Source organism: Canis aureus, chromosome 9 (genome assembly GCF_053574225.1).
Source record: "Canis aureus isolate CA01 chromosome 9, VMU_Caureus_v.1.0, whole genome shotgun sequence".
Taxonomy (NCBI): domain Eukaryota; kingdom Metazoa; phylum Chordata; class Mammalia; order Carnivora; family Canidae; genus Canis; species Canis aureus.
The window spans coordinates 66,238,969-66,258,182 of NC_135619.1; the positions used below are offsets into that span (position 1 = coordinate 66,238,969).

Genomic DNA, 19,214 nt, shown 5'->3' on the forward strand with positions numbered 1-19,214 from the left:
TCCAACTCTGGGCTGAGTCCAGATGCCTCCCCAGATTCTGGATTCTTGGAGGATCAGGGTCCTGACTCTGGGTACTTCCCTGTGCTCGTGGTGGCACCGGGATGTCACTCACTGGCGTGCAAGTCTCACTGGCCTTTTGGCCTCAAGTGCACACAGCTGTTCATCTTCTTGCAGCACAGACCCCTTCCTGCCTCGCGCCTCCAGTGACAGCCGAGGGTCTCAACCTTGATTCGGCAAGAATCATCTTCCTGCAGGGTAGGCCTGAGTATGGGTCATCTTTAAAAGTCCCAGGTGATGCCAACACTTCCCAGCAGCCAGAGCTCAGGCATCCACGTAGAGGCCCGGGGCTGTGTACAATTCATCTCTGCAGCCCCGGAACCTGCCAAGGCACAACCTCTTGGCACATGTTTGCTCAGTAAATCAACAAATAAAGGTTGGTTGAGCAAATTAGAGTCTACATAAATGTGTAATCTTTTATTTGCCGGATACAAGCAAATAAATGGCAGACTAACAATTCCATTTATTCAATTGGGAAAAGAAAATTCAGTACTTAAAAAAATAAATAAAATCACTTAAAAGAAAGAGCCAACAACTGCTAGAGCATTCAAGTCCAGAGACAAAAGTTATGCTCACGCACGCACTGTGCTTGGTATGGAGTACAAGGCGAGGCAGAGCCAGCCCATTTTGTGGATGGGGGAGCTGAGGCCAATTTGGATAAGAGATTTGCTCGAGCCAGGATTACGTGGACGAGAGACCCTGGGTACTGAGAGTGGGGAGTGTACCACATGCTAGGCAAGCCCTTACATACTCTTTCTACTCCCACACCCCCCCCCCCTTCAGAGGACAGCATCATCCTTCGCCTTTGGCAGACGAGCAATCGGAAGTTCAGACAGGTGCAGTGACCGGTGCACAGCTGCCAAGGGCCAGAGCCGGGCCCAGACCTCAGGTTCTCCTGCAAGGAGCTCAAAGATGACAGGATGGAAACTGTGTCCTACAAATGATGAACGTCTACTACCCCAAGGTCCAAACCATAGTGACAGTGAAGACCAGCTACACCAATGCAGCCCCTGAAGCCGGGAACGGGCAAAGCGACACGGCTCCTGTTTGATGCCTAGAGTCCCTCCTCGGGTCTCACCTTGGCCAGGACAGTGCCATGGCAGTCACGCACTTCCCAAGGAGCCCGATGCCCTACGGAGAAGGCCGGTCCCGGGGTCGGCCTTACCCCCTGCACTCATCCTCAGCTTTAGAGGTCTGTAAGGGTCTCCTCCTCTGCTGGTCCCAAACTCCTCACAATCTGGAAGAAAATCTAGTTGGCTTCGGTGATGCAATGAAGTGTTGCTAAACTTTGGATTTCTAAAGCCCCAGAGGTTGTGTCCTTAAAATAGCAGCTGCTCAAACTGCCGGACATCAGAGCGTCTGCAGACCCCTTCATGGCGCCATCCGAGTCAGCCTGACCACCCCACTGGTGAGATCACCAGCATCCTGAGGACCAAGGAGAAGAGCAGTGTGGGTGACATCTCATGGATTCTCTGCTCCTTTATCCCCCAAAACCCAGTGGCATCCCTGCCTCCCGACCCTCCCCTACAACCACAGCCACCACTGAGTCCCATCACCCTGCCTCCAAAACCATCTTAAATCGGACAGGGGTCTGACACCGTCACCTCTCCCTTGTCCCCAACCAGGCCACACCACTGGCTCCCCCACCACCATCTGTGGCCTGGACTGAAGTGACAGCCTCTTGACTGGGGAACTGGTCTCTGTAATGTGTAAATGAGGCCACACCACACCTCTGCTCCAAACTGTCCAGAGGCTTCTAGGTGCACTTGAGATCAAACCAACCCCCCTCCCTAGCCTCAGGGATTCTGCATGGTCTGGGTGCTGCCTCCCTCTGGGCCTCGCCTCCTCCTGCCTTCCTTTACCCAGCAGCCAGAAGCCACCCTGGCTCTTCACACACCCCAAGCGCCGCCCTGCATGCATTCGCTGTTCCCTTACCTGAGAATCTTCCTCGCCTGGGTTCTCCTGCCCTGACTACTTCACTTCTATCAGCTTTCACTGAAATATCACCTCCTGTCCTCAGACCATGCAATCTAAGTGATCACCGAGATCACAGGATTCTAACGACCTCTGTAGTTAACGCGTTTCTATCTTTGATGTTTTTGATTTATTTTCTCTCCCAGCGCCCCCTGCCCCGCCGGAGCACACACGTGGTAAAATGTAAACTCCATGATTGCAGAGGTCCTTCTGTCAAGTTCACCGCTGCATCCCAGAACCTAGCACAGGGCCTGTCCATAGCAGATAGTCAAAATTATTTGCAAAAGACACGGATTAGAAGCTACTGAGGACCTGTGATATGCCAGGCACGGAATAAGGAACTTTGCTCTATCTAGCAAAGGATCCAGGCATTAGTCGATCAGTTAATTAATGAATTGCTAATGATCAGATTTGATATTTAAAGGGTTGGATGATTGCTATAAGGGAAAAAGATAGTAAAGATAGTGCAAAGAGTGTGTGCGTGAAGATCGAGGGTGGTGTGCTTTTCAAATGTAGGCAAATTCTCTGACACTCCTCTATCAAGAGGTGGGAGCTGGGCCCCACTCCCTAAATGTGAGCAGCTTTGGTCACTCGATTCCAAGGAACAAATGCAGTAGAAGCGGTGTTACATGATGCCCTCAGCTATGTTCCACCTGCTTCTTGGGCTTGGCACGCAGCCACCATGCTTACGCTGCGGGGAAGCCCAAGCCACAGGGAGTCATCTCGTGTGCTTGGTGGACACAGTCGGCTGGGGACCCAACCAACAGCCAGCACCAACCATCAGAGGCGAGCAGGGAAGCCTTCAAGGTGGATCCAGGTCCAGCCAACTGATTGCAAAGGCAGGAAAGACTGCAAGGAAGAGCCTCTTGGTGGAACCTGTCAAGCCCACACCCACGAGTGCACCCATGCGTTACTAACCACTAACTTTTGCAGTGATTCATTCCTTACCCGTAGATAGAACTAGGAATGGTGTGACCTCCGTGGGAGTCAGGGAGGGTTTTCCTGGAGGATATTCGAAGCGTGAGTTAAAGTCAACTATTTTGAGGGGGAGCCTGGCACCCAGGAGGGCTCATAAGTGTGAAGGCTCTGAGATGGGAAGGAGCACAGGCCATTCAAGGAAAGGAGGGGAGAGCCCTGACGCTGTCTGTCCGCAGTGGAGGGGCAGAGGCAGGCAAAGGATGCAGCAGGAAGCAGGAATGACCACCCCTTCTTACCAGCTGGGTAGCCTGGGCCAAGTAACTCACCCTTTCTGAGCCCCAGGCTCCCCATAGAAATTGCAGATCATACCACTTACTACAGAGGCGTGTTTAAGGATTAAATGAGCTGAGGAAAGCAAAACTTCCACCTCAGTACTGGGAACTAATAGCATTTTCCTTTCAGCGTTCTGGGTGAGTGAAAAAAAAAAAAAAAGCATTCTAGAACTTCCACAGCCCCATTTGTTTCTGTGTTAAAACCTGGCCCTTGGCACATGGGATGGGGAGCCAGGTGACCCCATCCCAGCTCTACCACTGCTGTGTGACCTTTGGGAAATCACTTAACCCCTTTCCTGGCTTTTCTAAGAATAAAACAAATGCAAAAATAAAATCTCAATCAGTGACTTGACTCTGTAAAGACAGGCACTATGGAAATGCAGGCTCACGCCTCTGTTCTGCTACAGCTATTTTGGGACCAATCAGCCTCAGAAGCAGGTCTCATGGAGGGGTGTGCATGCTTTTCCCGGAGGGCTGGTACATGTCTCCTTCCACGGAGAAGGAGCCGTGTCTGAGTCACACGCAGGGACGAGTGGGCATCTCTGACATTTACCAAGTGAGCCCAGGTCCTGAGCGCTGCAGGCTGTCGTGGGCTTTCTCCTGGGGCCCTTGAGGGTGCCTTTGCTTTGCCTTTGCCAGGATTCACCCCTGCCCACACCTGCCAGAAATACCTGGGCCTGGGGGACCCCGATTTGACTATAAGCCTGGCGAGGGAGGCCCCAGAAGGGTCCCGGGGTGGTGGTGGGGTACTCTCTGCAAACCTCCTGTACGTGCAAAAAACCTAGGAGAGCCTACAAATCCTTAAAGAGCCAACTTGATCCTCAAGTTTCTAACCTGATGCTCCTTTGTCAGCAGACAGGGGCCAGCACCGTGTTTAAGTCACTCCCAAACTAGAGGCCAGGGACCTTTTATTATCACTACTGTTACTGTGGATTGTGAATATTATTTATTAGGGGCCATTTATTGCATGTGGCTTGGGCTCTGGGTTCTGCACTGTGTTAACTTTGTGGCACTGAATCCCCCCGGATCCCTCATACATGCAGCCGGTGTTATCATTAGCCCCATTTTTACAGATGCAGAAACTGAGGTTCCCAAGCAGTTAAGGATACCTTGACCAAATCACTTAGCTAGTGAGCAAGATTTGCCACCAGCTCAGGAGGGCAGGAGAGCCCAGCTGGGAGGCACTGGGGAGCCACAGGGTTTTGCAAACATGTCGTTTCTGCCACATGCAGCCTGTGTCATCTCCAGTCTTCCCAGCAATCCCTTCTCCAGTGGGTACCACCAGCCCCACTATACAGATGAGAGAACTGAGGCCCTAAAAGGGAATGTGATGTGCCCAGCGTCACAGAGCTAGGAGTGGAAGGGCCGGGTCTGCCTCTAGAGTCCCCTGACCTGATTGTCATTCGCTAGGACACTGGTTCTCAAAGTGTGTACCCCTCGCCAGCAGCAGCAGCTGAGAATGTGTGAGAAATGCAAATCGTCAGGCTCCACCCAGACCTACTGAAGCAAGAATTCAGGGGATCGGGTCCAGCAACCTGTGTTGAAACAAGCCCTCCACGGGATTGTGACCGCGCTCACATTTGAGAACCCCTGGTCATGTGTCTCCCGACGGCCCACAGCTTGCACAGGTTTACAAAGTGCAGATGACACTTCATTTTAAGTGCCAAGGGTTGTGGGCAGAGCTTGAGAAACAAAGAGCAGAGAGTGGAGATGCTCTTCCAAGCTCCCTCCCAGTGGCAGATGGGACTCAGGCACGGCTGTCTCGCTACACTTCCCAGGGGGGCTGGGAGGAACGGCCCGGACCCACCCCCACCCCCCAGGAACACATCGCGGAGCTGCCCCTGTGAGCCATGAGTTCCAGCTGGAAACTGGGGTGCCAGTGTCCCTGAAAGTCTCATGACACAACAAAACAAAACAAACACACCAAAACCAAATAAATCAACACCCCCAAACCACCCTCGCCTTTGCCAGAAGAAGAGTGGCCCAGCCAAAAGGAGACCCACTGTCCTGGTGAGGCTGCAGGACGCTCAGCACTGGGCAAAACATGACAAGTTGGGTACCTCGAGCAGCAGCGTGCTGTTTGGAGGCGGAGGGAGGCCTGCCCGCCTGGCCATGTGGAGAACACCCAACAATTTCTAAGGGTCACTTTTATGGGAGGCCATACAGGTCTGCATAAAGATGCACAGAGCTTTCTCTCCTCTTTTCTTCCTCTATCCTAGACCCAAGAGGGAAAGCCTTGAGCCTGGAACCTTCCACAACAGGCTAGAACTTTGAAGCATTGTTTGGTGTTTGCTGCATTTGTTTTTATGGTCACCGTCTACTAGGCAGATGATACCGGTTCTTCACTGACAGTAGTTCTATAGTTTTCTTTGGAAATAAATTTGTATACACGCAAAGGTGAGTCTATTTAAAGAAGCCCACACTCCGGCAGACGGACACTCCTTCAGCAGGGAGACTTCCGCTTGATCCTTGGGCTCCAAACTCTGAGCTTTGCTTCAGCTGCTCCCTCTCTTCCACCTGCCGGCCAGCCTCCCTCTGCTCCAGCCCGTCCAGCATCTACTGGAGAGTTCTTTCACGCCTTCCCAGGTCCTCCCCTCCAGCCCCCGCTGGGGAGGACACGTCCCTGTGCACCTCTGTGTGCCTCCAGCGTGCCCGAGGCAGACGCTGGGCACACACTGGCCAGCAAAGGAGAGGCCCTTGTGAGCAGAAGGGGTGCAAAGCACATCCATGGAACAAATGGGCAAAAGGCTGACACGCACCTAGAAACAGCATCTCCGGAAAGATGGCAGGAAAGGACACTCTTGCAAACTCCCTCTGCAAACTGAAGTTCATGAGGGCTCCCCCTCTCTTGCTCAGTGCTGATTCCTAGCCCTTGGCACAGTGCGCGGCACCTGCCGAGCTCTGTGCACACCTTCTGAATGAAGTGACCACAGGGGGGTTTCACTGCACCAAAGCCCAGTGCCTGCTGGGGGGTGGGGGGCTAGTTCTTTGGGGACTGTAGAACACTCTGAGGTTGTGGATGTGGCTCTATCTCTTTCTGATATTTATTGGGTACTGCTCGTGTGCAGGGGTGAGGCTGAGCTCAAGCAGGATGGAAAGAATATACAAAATCTTTTCTCTGCCACTGGTTTAATCTGCCTCCCATGTCTGCAGGTAGGTCACAGCTGAGGGCGGCATCCTCTGTCCTATCCCTGCCAAGTGTCCACGTCCTCATCCTTGAGCTATCGCTGCTCCATCCGGCTCTTCCCTTGGAGAGCCACCTCTCCTCCTCTGACCTCCCTCCATGTGGGCCAAGGCCAAAGGGGGTCATGTGGCCCAGGCCTGACCAATCAGCTTCTTCCCTCCCGTAGGCCGCCACCACCACTGATCCAAGGACAGACATGTGACCCAAGCTGGTCCAGTTAAAGTCAGCCCCAGGACTTTGGCTGAGAGATCCAGAAAGGGAAGCTCCCTTTGTGGGAAGATTACTGACAGTAAGGGTGATGGAGTCCTGGAGCCTGGAGCCCCAGGGACCACGCCAGCCTGAGAGAAGAGGCAACCCAGGAGAAACCAGAAGAGAGAGAGGCAGAGACAGAAATCTAGTATCACCATCATACGAGGTCTGCTGCTGGGAAATCCTGACACATGAGCCAAGGAACTAACATCTCTCGCCCTGGTTTTAGCATGGCTTCAGCCACTTCAAGAGGCGTTTCTGCTCCGTGTAACTGAAGAAGCCCTGCCATAGGGTCAAGCCCCAGAAGCCCTCAGCCCCAAAGCCCAACAGGAGGCTTCTGTCCCCTCACCAGAGGCACTCCCTGCCCGCTTCCCCTTCTCTGTAGCACCCAGCCTGGCGCCAAGCCCTTGTGGGTGGTCTGACACTGAGTTCCCCGCTCAACTCCAGTCTGGCAGCTCAGCCCAAGCCCATTCTCCACATTGTCAGGGAAGTTGATCTTTCTGAAGAAGACAACACAAAATCATGCCAGTTCCCCCGCTTAACGCCTCTGCGGGCTTGCAGCTATCCGTAGCAGATTCCTAAAGCATGGGGTGCTTGTCCCTGCAGTCAAGTGAGCTGATTGCAGATGGCACATGGACTCTGCACGCTAACACACTGAGACAGAACAAGAAACTTGGGCCCCTTTGGGTTCTCTCACGAGCCTTCTGATTTCTTTATAGAGAAAAATCTCCACGTGGTCCCACGAGGGCTCTGACAACGGTCTACCACTGGCTTCTATCCCTTTTAACAAAAAGAGGGGAAGCCTTGAGCCTGGAACCCTCTACAACAAGCTAGAGCTTTGAGACATTGTTTGGTGTTTGCTGCATTTGTTTTTATGGTCACCTTCTACTATGCAAATGATACCCGTTCTTCACTGACAGTAGTTCTATAAAGTTTTCTTTGGAAATGAATTTGTATAAACACAAAGGTGAGTCTATTTAAAGAAAAACCAAGGCAAAGAACAGGATGTATTTGGATATGGGTGAATCACGTTTGGCAAACAGATTCACAGGATGAAAAGGTGATAGCTCGGCACACGAGGCCCCTCACAGTCCGCCCCTTGATCACTCCTTCAAACCCACCGAGGGGCTTGTGACTCCCATGATGAGTCTCACAAAGTCATACCTCCGAGCCTCTGCCCATGCCGTTCCTTCTGCCTGATGTCCTTTTCTCATACCCTTCTCATCAACCTAGAATAATCCTACTTATTCCTTCTGGGCCAGATGAATGGTACTGTTTTCTGTGGCCCAAGTACTCAAAGGTCTCGAGACCACCTGTGCTCTCTCGGGCCACTTTTTTGCCAGTTGCGGGCACTAAGGCCTTCCCTTCGAGACAGAGAGATCCCAGAAGACCAGAATGGTCTTTCCTCTCCACGTCTGGTGCAGAAGCTCAGTTAGCACAGGTTGTAGAAGGGACTCCCACTGGGGGGATATGGGCCCATCAGATGCAAGCACACCTGCAGACAGCACAAGCCCAGAGCCCAAACAGAGGGAAGGGGAAGATTTCTAAAGAAAGGGAGTGATCTCCAGAGGCAGGTGCCTGGGGCTGGGCCCCATGGCACAGCCTGGGGATTCCCTCAGGAGAGAGGAGGAGGTGAGCATCCCGGGCTACAGGGTCCTGCAGAGGCCAGGAGCAGAGGGCCGGGTAGGCCAAGCTTCTTGACTTTAACTTGCCTTTGGATCATCTTTGAACTTATCATGCCAATTCCTAAGCCACACTTTAAAAGAAATGGCTCCTGTGACACTGAGGGCCACACTCGGAGAAGCACAGGGCCACAGGGGTCAGCGACAAATGGAGACAGGTAAGGGCCCTACAGACAAAGTGCAGAAATGCATCTGAATGGCAAAGATCCTCCAGAACATTGCATCACTGTCTGGACCCCGAGAGCCTGAAGACACAGTCTACCAGAGAATGAGCATTGTCAGCGTTATTTAAAATATGCCCAAAATAATTCAAAGGAGAGGTGTTTAATGAGATAGAGCCACGCACTACCACAGGCAGCGTACAGGCCGAACCCGGAGGGACCCATCCAAGATACAGGATCTCTTGTTCAGAGAGACCTTCTCAACTCGCAATTGTCAGCATGCGGCAACTTAACCCCTCCGAGTCAGGAGTAAGGAGGAGGCCATTTCTGGCCAAAGAAACCCTCCTTTGTTCGAATGACCAGGAAATCAAATTGCTCATAGATGAAATCAAGGCAGACCAGTGAGAGGGAGGTTTCGAGCAGAACTCGCTGCAAATGGATGTGAGGCATCTGCATGAGTTCACTCCCAGAGCCTCCAAGTTGGGTCAGGTCATTACCAACCGCCTTCCTCAGGCGTGAGTTAAAATAGAGAAGTGAAAGCATGTGCACGCGTGGGGTCTTTAAGACCAGTCCGCTGGCTGCTCCCCCTCCCCTTCCAAGCTCTGGCCTTCAGAACCATCCAGGCCGAGTCACTCATCAAATGGAGATTGACTTTTATCTGATTAACCGATGGAGAAACATCCTCCTCCATCTCGCAGGAACATTCTGTGGGAAAGGCGTTTTGCAGTCTGCAGGGAAAGTTGGGCCTTGGCTTCCCTCCTGCTCGGCCAGTGGAAAAATACAAAGGAAGCGAGGCTGTCCTCTGCTCTGCTCCCGGGTCCTTCCCGGGCCCAGAAAACACAAAGAGAACCCCGCGACAAAGCAAACCCCAGAGACGGAGCGAGCCTTTCCTTACCTGGGGCTGAGAGGAGTCTGGGAGGCGGTGGGGGTGGCGGCGGCGGGGGCAGCAAGGGAGGGGGTCGGCACTGGCAGATGTGTGGACAGCTGTCGGCCACCTTGGAGCAGGACTTCTGCGGCTCACCGTGCGTCACCTGCAGAAATGGGTGCAGGTGCGCAAGAGATGACAGTGAGGCCACTGGAGCAGAAACAGGCCCACCCACCCCGACACACCCAGCCAGGCTGCAACTGTGGGTCCTGCCCCCCAGACCCTTGATGGAGGAAGGCAGGAGTCGGGGTGGCTCAAAGGGGAATAATGGTGTGCGAGGCTGGCCTAGCAGGTTTAGAGACCCACGTCTTATCCCCAGCTCTACCAGGGACCTGCTATGAGACGGCGGCAAGTGACTTGGCTTTTAAGAGGGAGACGGGGCAAGAGGAGTGGCTGCCCGAGGTTCCCACGCCCAGGTGGCGACAGGATGCCTATTCTGACTCCTCTGTAACCTGAATCAGCCATTCCTGCAGGCCTCAGGGCTACAGCGCAAGGCCAAGCACGCCCCTCTTCTCCGCCCACAGCTCCCGAAAGCCTTCCTGTGTCCACACAGGGCCAAGGCACCCCCAACCTGAGGGAGGAAGCTTGCCCAGCCAGGCTAAGTGAGCAAAGGTGGCCCAAGTGGTCTTGTGGGAAACACACCCGACCGCACCGTCCACATCCTCCCAATAATCCCTGGGCGCTTGCCCACAGCTCCGGAGCTCACGTGGCCATGAGGCCGTGCTTGAGAGGCCCCTGGCAACATTTCCAGCCCCACCTCACCCATGCTCTTAGCTTCTTTTTTTTTAAGATTTTATTTATTTATTTATTTATTTATTTATTTATTTATTTATTTATTCATTTGAGAGAGAGCGCGCACAAGTTGGGTGCAGAGGGAGAGGGAGAAGCAGGCTCCCTGCTGAGCGGGGAGCTTGATTCAGGACTGGATCCCAGAACCCTGAGATCATGTCCTGAGCCAAAGGCAGACACTTAGCTGACTGAGCCACAAGGAGGCCATGCTCTCAGCTTCTGTTCTGCCTTCAACGCCCTCCTTCCAGGCCCTGGACCCCGGCCACAGCACCCCTCCTTTGCATATGCTTCTCCAGTATCCCACAACATTCTCCTCACACCCTTCTCTGACTTCTTCTATTACTGGCTACAAGCTCCTCAGGGAAGCATCTCTGAGCAGCTCAGATCTCCCTTTATAGGCTCTCCTGGCACCCGTGTGTACTCTGTGGGGCAAAAATCGACATTTGGGTGATTATCTCTTTCCTACCTGTCTTCACCATTGGATCAGAAGCTCTATGGAGGAAGGCGCCCCGCCTTTTTTTTTTTTTTTTCTCTCACTAAGAGAATGCCTGGCATCCAATAAATATTTGGTGAATGAATGAATATTAAAACCTGGCCCAGAATCCATGCCTCTTGACTCCCGATCTGGTGTTTTTTTTTCGACACCAGTCTTTAGTCCTTCACCTGTAAATAAGGATGGGGCTATGCTTGACCAGCAGTTCCCAACCCTGACCACACATGAGAATCTCCCAGGCAGCTTAAAAAATACTCATGCTTGATCCTTTCCCAAGACCAATTAAATCAGAATTTCTGCAGGTGGAGCTGGGCATGGCTATTTTGTTTCATTTTCCCAGGTTAGACTTCTGCTGTACAGCCAGTGTGAGCACTGCTGGTTTAGATGAACCACCAGCACCCCTCCCGAGGGCAGAGTGCCCTAACCCATGAGCCTAGGGTTGTGTGCCTGTCCCAGGGACCAAGCGGATTTAAAGGCATGAAGGAAAGAGTTGGTGGGCATCACCAACCTCAGTGAAGTCCCTAGTAACTTCTCTGGCTCATCTCCGGGGAGTAGAAACCCAGAATCCCAGTTTCTCCGCAACCAGCTACCTGTGGCCTGCCGGGAAGGGCATTCCATAGACTGCCTTTGGAGGTCAAGGCAGCCCTTCCACCTCAAGTGTCCTGGGCCGGCAGAGAGTGCCCCTGGGGCTCCAATGCAAACAGGCTGGGTGATGACCACTGGGTGATGGCGGCTGGAGGTGGGCTGATTTACAGCCTTATCTTAATTTCTAGGAGACCAAGAAGCTGCTGCTCACCACCTTTTAGTGTTCTTAGAGGGCCTTGGACTGTGTTTCAAACTCCAAAGGTGATCTCATCTCCCATTGGGAAGAGCAGATCCTTGGATGGTGAGCCTCTGCTAGTTAGTTACCGGGGATGCCTAACTCCCTACATGGCAGAGGCACCCCCACTGGCTTCTCACCAAGGCACCTGTCAGTTCTCCCGTGCTCATCGAGCCTCCCTCCTCTTGGTTCCGACCTTCTGAGACCTTGGGGGTTGCTCGAAGGCTCCATTCTGCCAATGCCGGCCTCTAAGTCTCTTCTCTGCTGGACTCTACCAGTATGTAAACATCGCGCAATGCCACCGCCAAAACAAGGGGTCCTCCACTCTCCGAGGGGCAATTTATGCGAGAGTTCATGAGGAGCACATCTGCTTAACCTGGCCCAACACGATGACCCATTTTTGTGAGAGGGTACAAGGGTGCAGATGTGTACAAGAGTTTAATGTGACAAAATTAGCTGCAGGGAAGCCGGGGCCAAGTTTCAAGGCTGAAGGGGGAGGCATGACAACAAAGGAGCACATGGCATTTAAACCAATCTATGGTTCCTTGGTCTCTCGGAAAATGGCCCCAGTGAAATGGGAGCAAACACAACTGCTTAGCCAATGGCCCTCACAAAAGTGTCCAGTTTGGGGTGTCTGAACTTCTCTCTGAGCGGCAGGCCCCACTTGGGGCTGTTCACCGGAGTTTGGTCCAGCGCAAGCCTGTGGCCACTGAGCCGCTCTTAACTGACAGTAGGTTACACTGACCTTTATCTACTTGCCAACTTCCCGAACCCCATGTTCCGCACTCCCATCCTTCCCATTAGATCCACCTGCCCAGGGCTGCTGCTTCACCTTGTAATCTCTGGGTGGCGCTCTGCTCACTGTTTCGTAATGTCTGTTCCCCACACTGAGCCAGGGAGCCTCTTGGGGCAGGCAGGTGGGTAGGCCTGTGTTTCCTTAGTCCTATCAGGTGCGCCTTCCTGAGCCCTGCTAGGCGTCAGCCATGGGAACGGGGTTCTGGTTTCCTGGCAAGGATAACTGAGAGAGGCAAGTGGTATCATGGAGGCTTACAGGGGGACAGGGGGAGGCCAGGCCCTGAGAGGCTAAGTCATGTACCAAGATTTCACAGGGCCCTGCATTCAGTTGGTACATAATGAAAAGCTGTGTTGGGGGATGGTCTGCCCATCAGTGGAGAAACACAGGATCTATTCTGCTCCCCAACTCTGGGTCCACTTGGGGGTTCTGTGGATGGGTGGTGTTGTATTTAGACCAGTAGTGGGGAGACCTCAGCATTGAAAGCTTGTCTCAACACCTGGCTTGCTTGGTTTGCATCTTGGGGAGTCCCACAAGGAGAAGGAACTTTCCCTGAAGCCACCAGCTCTTGGCTGGACGTGGCTAAGCAGGAGCAGAGGCTCAGAGAGGTCGATGACTTGCCGAAGGCCCACAGAACCAAAGGTGGCATCATTACTTCCCGCGACCGCTTTTGTTCTAGTCCTGCTGTCCCCTGCCTTCCTGTCCCTGCTCTGTAGCATCTCCCTGGCACCAGGATCTTGTCAATGCTGCAATCATGGAGAGGGGGCTGAGGCACAGGTAAGTCTCGCAGTCACCCTGCTGCTCCATGGCCATCAGTTCCCACTCACTCCTGGCCAGTCCACCCAACTTTCTGGTTCAGGGGATGTTACCTCCCTGCATCCATCATCAATTTCTCCCCATTCCCACCACCACCATCCTAAACCAGGATGCCATCCTTTCTCCCACTGGGCAGCAGCAGCCTCTCACACAGAACCACGAGATAAAATATAGGACACCTTGTTAAATTTTAGACTGAACAACAATTTTTAGTGTAAGTATATCCCAAATATTGGATGGGCTATACTTACACTAAAGCATGAGCTGTTTATTTGAAAGTCAATTTTAACTGCCCTGTATTTTTACCTGCTAGATCTGGCAACCTTCCCCTCCCTAGCGTCTTTGCCCCTTGCCTCACTCCCACCTCCCCCAATCCGTCTTTTCCCTGGGCCTAGACCGAGATTTCGAAAATGCCAGCCTGAGTCTGAGTCATTTCTTGCTTAAAACCTTCCATGGCTCCCATAGGCCTCAGGATCAAGTCCAGGATGTAAGGCACAATGTTAGTGGTTTATAACAGTGGCCTTATCTGGGACTTTCCGCCTCCGTGGTTCTTCCAATGCCCCATTCGCTCCTGTGGACACTTCATTTATGCTGACCATACTCCTGTCTTGTCCTTGTCTATGCTTCAGCCAAAGCACTACATCTGTGAGGCTTCTCGGACTCTTCCACAAGATCTCTCCCCAAGCCATCTGCTCCTGTTGAGTTCTCTTACCTATAATTACTTAATTATCTCTCCAGCATCAGACTGTCGGTGCCATGAGGGCAGGGACCACTAGGTCCTCTGCACTTAACACAGGGCCTGGCAAACAGCAGGTGACCAATAAACGCCACTGACAAGATAACCCAAGCTGTAGTGACTGATCATAGGAGGAGTTCAGCATTGCTGGTGGCTCCTCTTCAGCACAGAGACCTATAGGCCGGGGTCAGAGCCTGTCTCCCTAGAGGAAGTCCACAAAGATGACGGCTCCTGGTATCTTTTATGGAGACAGGCCAGCACCACAGTAACTTGATGAGACACACTCCTGTCACACCTAATAAATTTGCCAGCCTGTCATCCTCTTTGCTTGCAAAAAAAAGGAATCATCTGGAAGTGAACTTACAAGAACCCCAAATCACAAAAGCTTAGAATCTCAATTCTAGACATATTAAAGAAGAAAAGGGAAAGGCTAAGGAATGCCCCCACCAACCTTGCGGCGATTTAAATGTCATCTGACTTTAATGATTACGTTTCTTATCCTCTGGGCAGCAGCCAGGGGCTTCAGGCTGATTCCAAGGTGGGAACCTGGTGCTTTGCTGGGAGGGGTGGGGGTGGGGGGGCGGGGGGGGGACCTGACCACAGGTCTCTTGCTTCACCAATTATCCTATTAATTACAGCTCTTTGCAAATGTTGGTCTCACTCTTGCAAATGTTTACAACTTGGGGGAGTCTTCTGGCAAAATGCTTATGAAAGCACAGAGAGCTCCGAGTTCTTTCTCTATATTCAAGAAATTCCTAGGATGTGACAGATTTCAGTCTCTCCGCTTAGAGGGAAATACATGGCTTCATGCACTTGTAGCTTTCTCTACTCACGTTGGTTCCACTGGATTCAGCTCTTTTGCTTAAAAACCAGACCCATCCATTCGAGAGCCCCTCTGCCCTTGGCTTTCTCAGTGTCTTATCATTTGTAGATTAATTTTTCCAGAGCCTCCTGCCAACATTTTGCCCATTTTACTTGTCTGGAGGACTCCTTTTCTAATTGATTTTCACGAAAATTGATTTGTATTGAGTAACAGCATCTGAAACACATACACACACACACACACACACACACACACACACACTTGGGTAAGCACTGCCTGGCTGAAGGACATTGTTAAAAAACTGAGCTGCTTTCATGACATTATTTCTTTTGGTGGCGACGGTGGGGAGGTAGCGGGTCAGCTGTTTGAATCCTGCTAGTCCATACCACAGAATTTCAGCCTTGGAGGCTGACAACAGCATCATGCTGCTCCCTAAGAGTGTTAGGGAAAACTGTAAACAGATGAATATAAAAATGAAGTGAACTTGTGCTCGCTTCAGCAGCACATATACGAAAAATGAAGTGAACTTAACATTTGAGGCTCAACAAAAACTTGCACAAGGGAAGCTGGTCCCAAGCCGCCCAAGTGTTTAGAAGTGACAAAATCTGGAATCCTGAGGAGGCACAGCTGAGTTTAATAACTGCCGTTTCACACATTAAACAAAGCTGTCAATTACGGAAGGAAAACAATCGTGAGGGAGACAGAGGCAAGCCAGGGATGAGAGCTGAGGATGAAGCCGGGCGCTGGGGCTGGGAGTGGGGACTCCTGGCTGACCCACCCACTCAACCGACATCCTGCTTCCAGCATGAGAGCTCCCGGTGCTCCCGGATGGTCACCCCAGTCACCATCGGAACATCAGAGCAGGGCGCAGGACGGACAGCTGGTTCCCAGCGGGGCCCCATCGTCTGGGGCAGCTCAAGGACTCAGCAGACCGGCAAGTGGTCTCATCCTACCCCCCCTTCTTTGGTGTATCACTCCCTACTCAGGGCAACCATGCGAAAGATCCCCAACGCCCACCCCCTTGGCAAATGCCACCAGAAGAACGCAAAGCCGCAAAACCCCCAGAGTTGGGGATTTCAATGCTCAAACAGTAAAAATGTCCTCCAGTGCCTGCGGAACCGCTGAAAATTCAAAAATGTCCAACAGACTGTGTAGTGATCAAGAGAGTACCTGGCCACCCAGATGGAAGAGCAGCGTGACAATTACTCCATAGATAATGGCAGCCACAGCCACCACTAGTATTCATAATGGTCCAGGCGCTACACTAAGCAATCTTTACTCCCTTGGGGGGCTTAACGACAGCACTGTGAGGACCGAGAAACCAGGGCCCAGAGAGGCATTGCCTGAAGCCCTGAGCCGGTGAGGGGTAGAGCTGGGGCTCAAGATGCAAAGCTGACACCAAAGTCCACTTCACCACTCCATGGCACCACTGATCATGGACATTCTAGGAGGTGCCAGGGGCCATGCTGTCTGACCCTCTCTCTGACCCTAACAGAAGTAACCCCAATTGGTGGCCCCCTGGCCTGTGCCCCGGGGTCTCCCCGGCTCCAGCCCCAGGCAGTCCTTACAGATGGACGATTTCTTCCTACTTCCCCACGAGTGGCCACCATGCACCATCTGTCCACGTCCCCAACTCCACTGCCTGCAGGAAGCACAGCCCTAGGTATGGTAAGTCCAGTTTGAGAACGCCAAGTGGAAGTTTACTAGTGATGCTGGTGGCAAATAAAGAATGTTATCCTTCTTGGGATCATTTTCTTTTTAAGTTTGTAAAAGCTCTAAGGTTTCTTTCCCCCCATTTCTGCAACAGAATGTTATTACCAAGACGGCACTGTTCCAAGGCCCTGTCCTGTAGGCCGTAGCAGGCCAGGGCTGAGCTTTACCTTGGACTTTTCCCGCATCTTTTCAGGGCCCAGTATTGGGGGAGGGGGTGCCTAGGGATAGTGGGAGGGCATGCACCTTTTCTTTGGTAAACTCTCCCCAGGAGCAATCAGAGGGGCGGCTGCAGGAAGCCAGGGTCGTGGGAGTGAAGGGCACCCCTCCCCCAGGTCCTGCCCCGGAGGAGATCCTCCAGCCGTGAAGTCAGCCCACACCGCCCCGCCGCCGCTCACCTGCACGAAGCCCCAGAGCGGGTGGAGCGCGCAGTGCAGCAGCAGTGAAGGCCAGCAGCAGCCACGGCGCAGCACCAAGTCCCGGAGAAGCATCTCGGCCCGTGGCACCAGCGCTCCCGGGGCGAACTGTCAGGGGAGCAAAGCCCGGGTGAGGCGGGCGCCGCGCGGGCACCATCGCCGGCGCGAGCACCCGCACACGCAGCAGTCGGAGGTGCGCCGGCACGCCCCGCACCCTGGGGCACCCTCGTAAATCCAGCTGCCCCTTCAATCCAGCTTGCACACTGGCTGACCCTTCGGGCACATTCACAGAAGCCATGCATCCCAGAACACTCAACCCTGGTGCACACCCCCCAGAACCTTATGTGTATACCTCGGCCCCGTGCACACCCCCAGAATCCTGCGTGCACATTTTGGTTCCGTGCACACCTCCAGAAACAGCCAGGCACTCTTCACCGAGCCCGGTGCATTTCTCCCAGAAACCTCCCCAGTCATGCACAACTCACTCCTACGGTGAGCACACTTCAAACCCGGGGCGGGCACCTCTCACCCTGCCTGCACACCCACAGGAACGGCCGTGCACACCCCCCGGCTCCCGCCCGCACGCTCGCGGACCCTGCATGCACGGCCCCGGGAAACCACACGCTGCGTGCACCCTCTCTGCCCCGCCGGCCCTCACTGCGCACACTGCAACATGGGCACCTCCGTGCGCACCCCGGTTGCCCTCGCGCGCTCTCCCCGGCCTCCCGCTCCGGGGCGCGAGCCTCCCCCCGGTCTCCGTCCCCGCCCGCGCCGCTCCAGGGCCTCACGCCACCTTGCCTGGCGGCGGCCCCGCCGCTCCTCGGCGCGGGGAAGGGAGGTCCACGCTCCCCCCGCGGCGGACTGCTCCCGAGCCGCCGGACGGCCCCCATTTAAAGCCAGCCGCCTCCCCGGTCCCCCGCCCTCTAGGCGGGGCCTCGGTCCTCACCCTGGCGGCTGCGCGGGCGCCCGGGGGCTTCACACGCCGGGAGGAGCGCCGGGCACCGGAGCAAAAGTTTGCGCGCGGCTGGGGCCTCGCGGGCTGCCCAGCGGGGGCCGGGAGCTGTGCGCCCGCACGGGGCGCGGGGCGCGGGGCGCGGGGCGCGGCGGCTCGCGGAGGCTCCCGGCCGCGCCCGGGGCCCGGGCGGGGGGGCGGCCGAGCCGGGGGGGGGGGGCGGGGGGCGGGGAAAGTCTCCTCCGAGCCGCCCGGAGCCGGCGGCGCGAGCCTCCCCGGGTCCCCGCCCTTCCCGGTGGCGCCGCGCGGCTGCCCGGGGCGCGGGGGTGCCCGAGCTCCCCTCTCCGGCCGCGCTGGCCCGCGAGAGGCGCTGCCCCGGGGCGCCCGCTGGGGCAGCAGGGCTGCGGGCGGAGGCGAAATAAATAATGCACGAAAAAGGAAAACAGACGTGAGCCCCGCCGGAGCCTCGCCCGCCTCCCGCCCCGGGCTGCGCTCCCGCCCGCGCTCCCCGCCGCCGCCGCCAGCGCCGCTGCAGTGATTCCTCGTCTCCATCTAGCGAGGCTATTGTGTACTGGGCGCTTAATAATTTATTTATTCACCCGCGAGGAAGAAGACTCCCGGCTCCCGGGGGACTTGCTCCGGGCCTGCCCTGCCCCCAGGTTCTCCGCGGCGGCGGGAAGGGGGCCGGGACCGACTCGAGGAGACCCCTTTCTGCGCTCGGGGCGCGCGGACTGCCTCCCCTCCCCCGCCCATGCGGACCGGCAGGCTCCCCTGGGTGCCGGGGCGGGAAGGTGCGAGGCGCCCCACCCGGGGCGAGGGCCCTTGCCGTCCCTCCTGACTCCCAGCACGGGGACCTCTCCGACCACTCGCTGCGTCTTGGAGGGAGTTGCCCGTGGCCCCGGGGAGGACCTCTCCCTCTCCCCTCTCCGACTCCTCTGTTGGACGCAAGATTATCAACAAGTCGTCGAGAAGTGGCCTGTCACGTTTCTTTGAAACCCGCTGCCCCCGGCCTCCCAGCCCGCAGCGCAGGTGCGCGCAGCTGCCCTGGATGGAAGCGCTTGGGAAGCGCTTGGACTGGTGGACTGGCCTTCCAGAAGGCCCCCAAGGCATGGGCAATCCTATTTTTAGGTTGAGCGAGGGAAGGAACCAGGAGCCCCCGGACCAGGAGTGGAGAGTCAGACACCGTAGCTAATTTCCTAAAGAAACATTTATTTAGTCCTGTTCTCAGTGTCTGTGGGCACCCAGGTCACCCCACATAAACGCACACTCTAAGTATGAATTACCCTGCAGAACAGTTTGCAGACCGGTTTCCTAGGGACCTCTCTCCTGCAGAGTGCTGCCCCAAGACTGTTGTTCTCCATGTCAACTCTTGGGCAAAGACGTG

The 19,214-nt window shown here is 54.7% G+C and overlaps 1 protein-coding gene across 3 annotated transcripts in view; it reads right to left on the bottom strand.

The window, feature by feature from the left end:
* Window positions 1-17,954, bottom strand: part of PRIMA1 (proline rich membrane anchor 1) — a 60,005-nt gene extending 42,051 nt beyond the window's left edge. For 2 of the 3 annotated variants that reach the window (XR_013386785.1, XM_077910415.1), the window contains exons 1-3: window positions 17,672-17,805; window positions 16,861-16,986; window positions 9,453-9,588 (exon numbers count right to left, since the gene is read on the bottom strand). Coding sequence is in view for 2 of the 3 variants with exons in the window: in XM_077910415.1 (XP_077766541.1) it covers window positions 9,453-9,588; window positions 16,861-16,953 (229 nt within the window). In the remaining variant the exon portion in view is untranslated. The other variant, XM_077910416.1, reaches the window with a different exon arrangement.
* Between the last annotated feature and the right edge of the window lie 1,260 nt (window positions 17,955-19,214).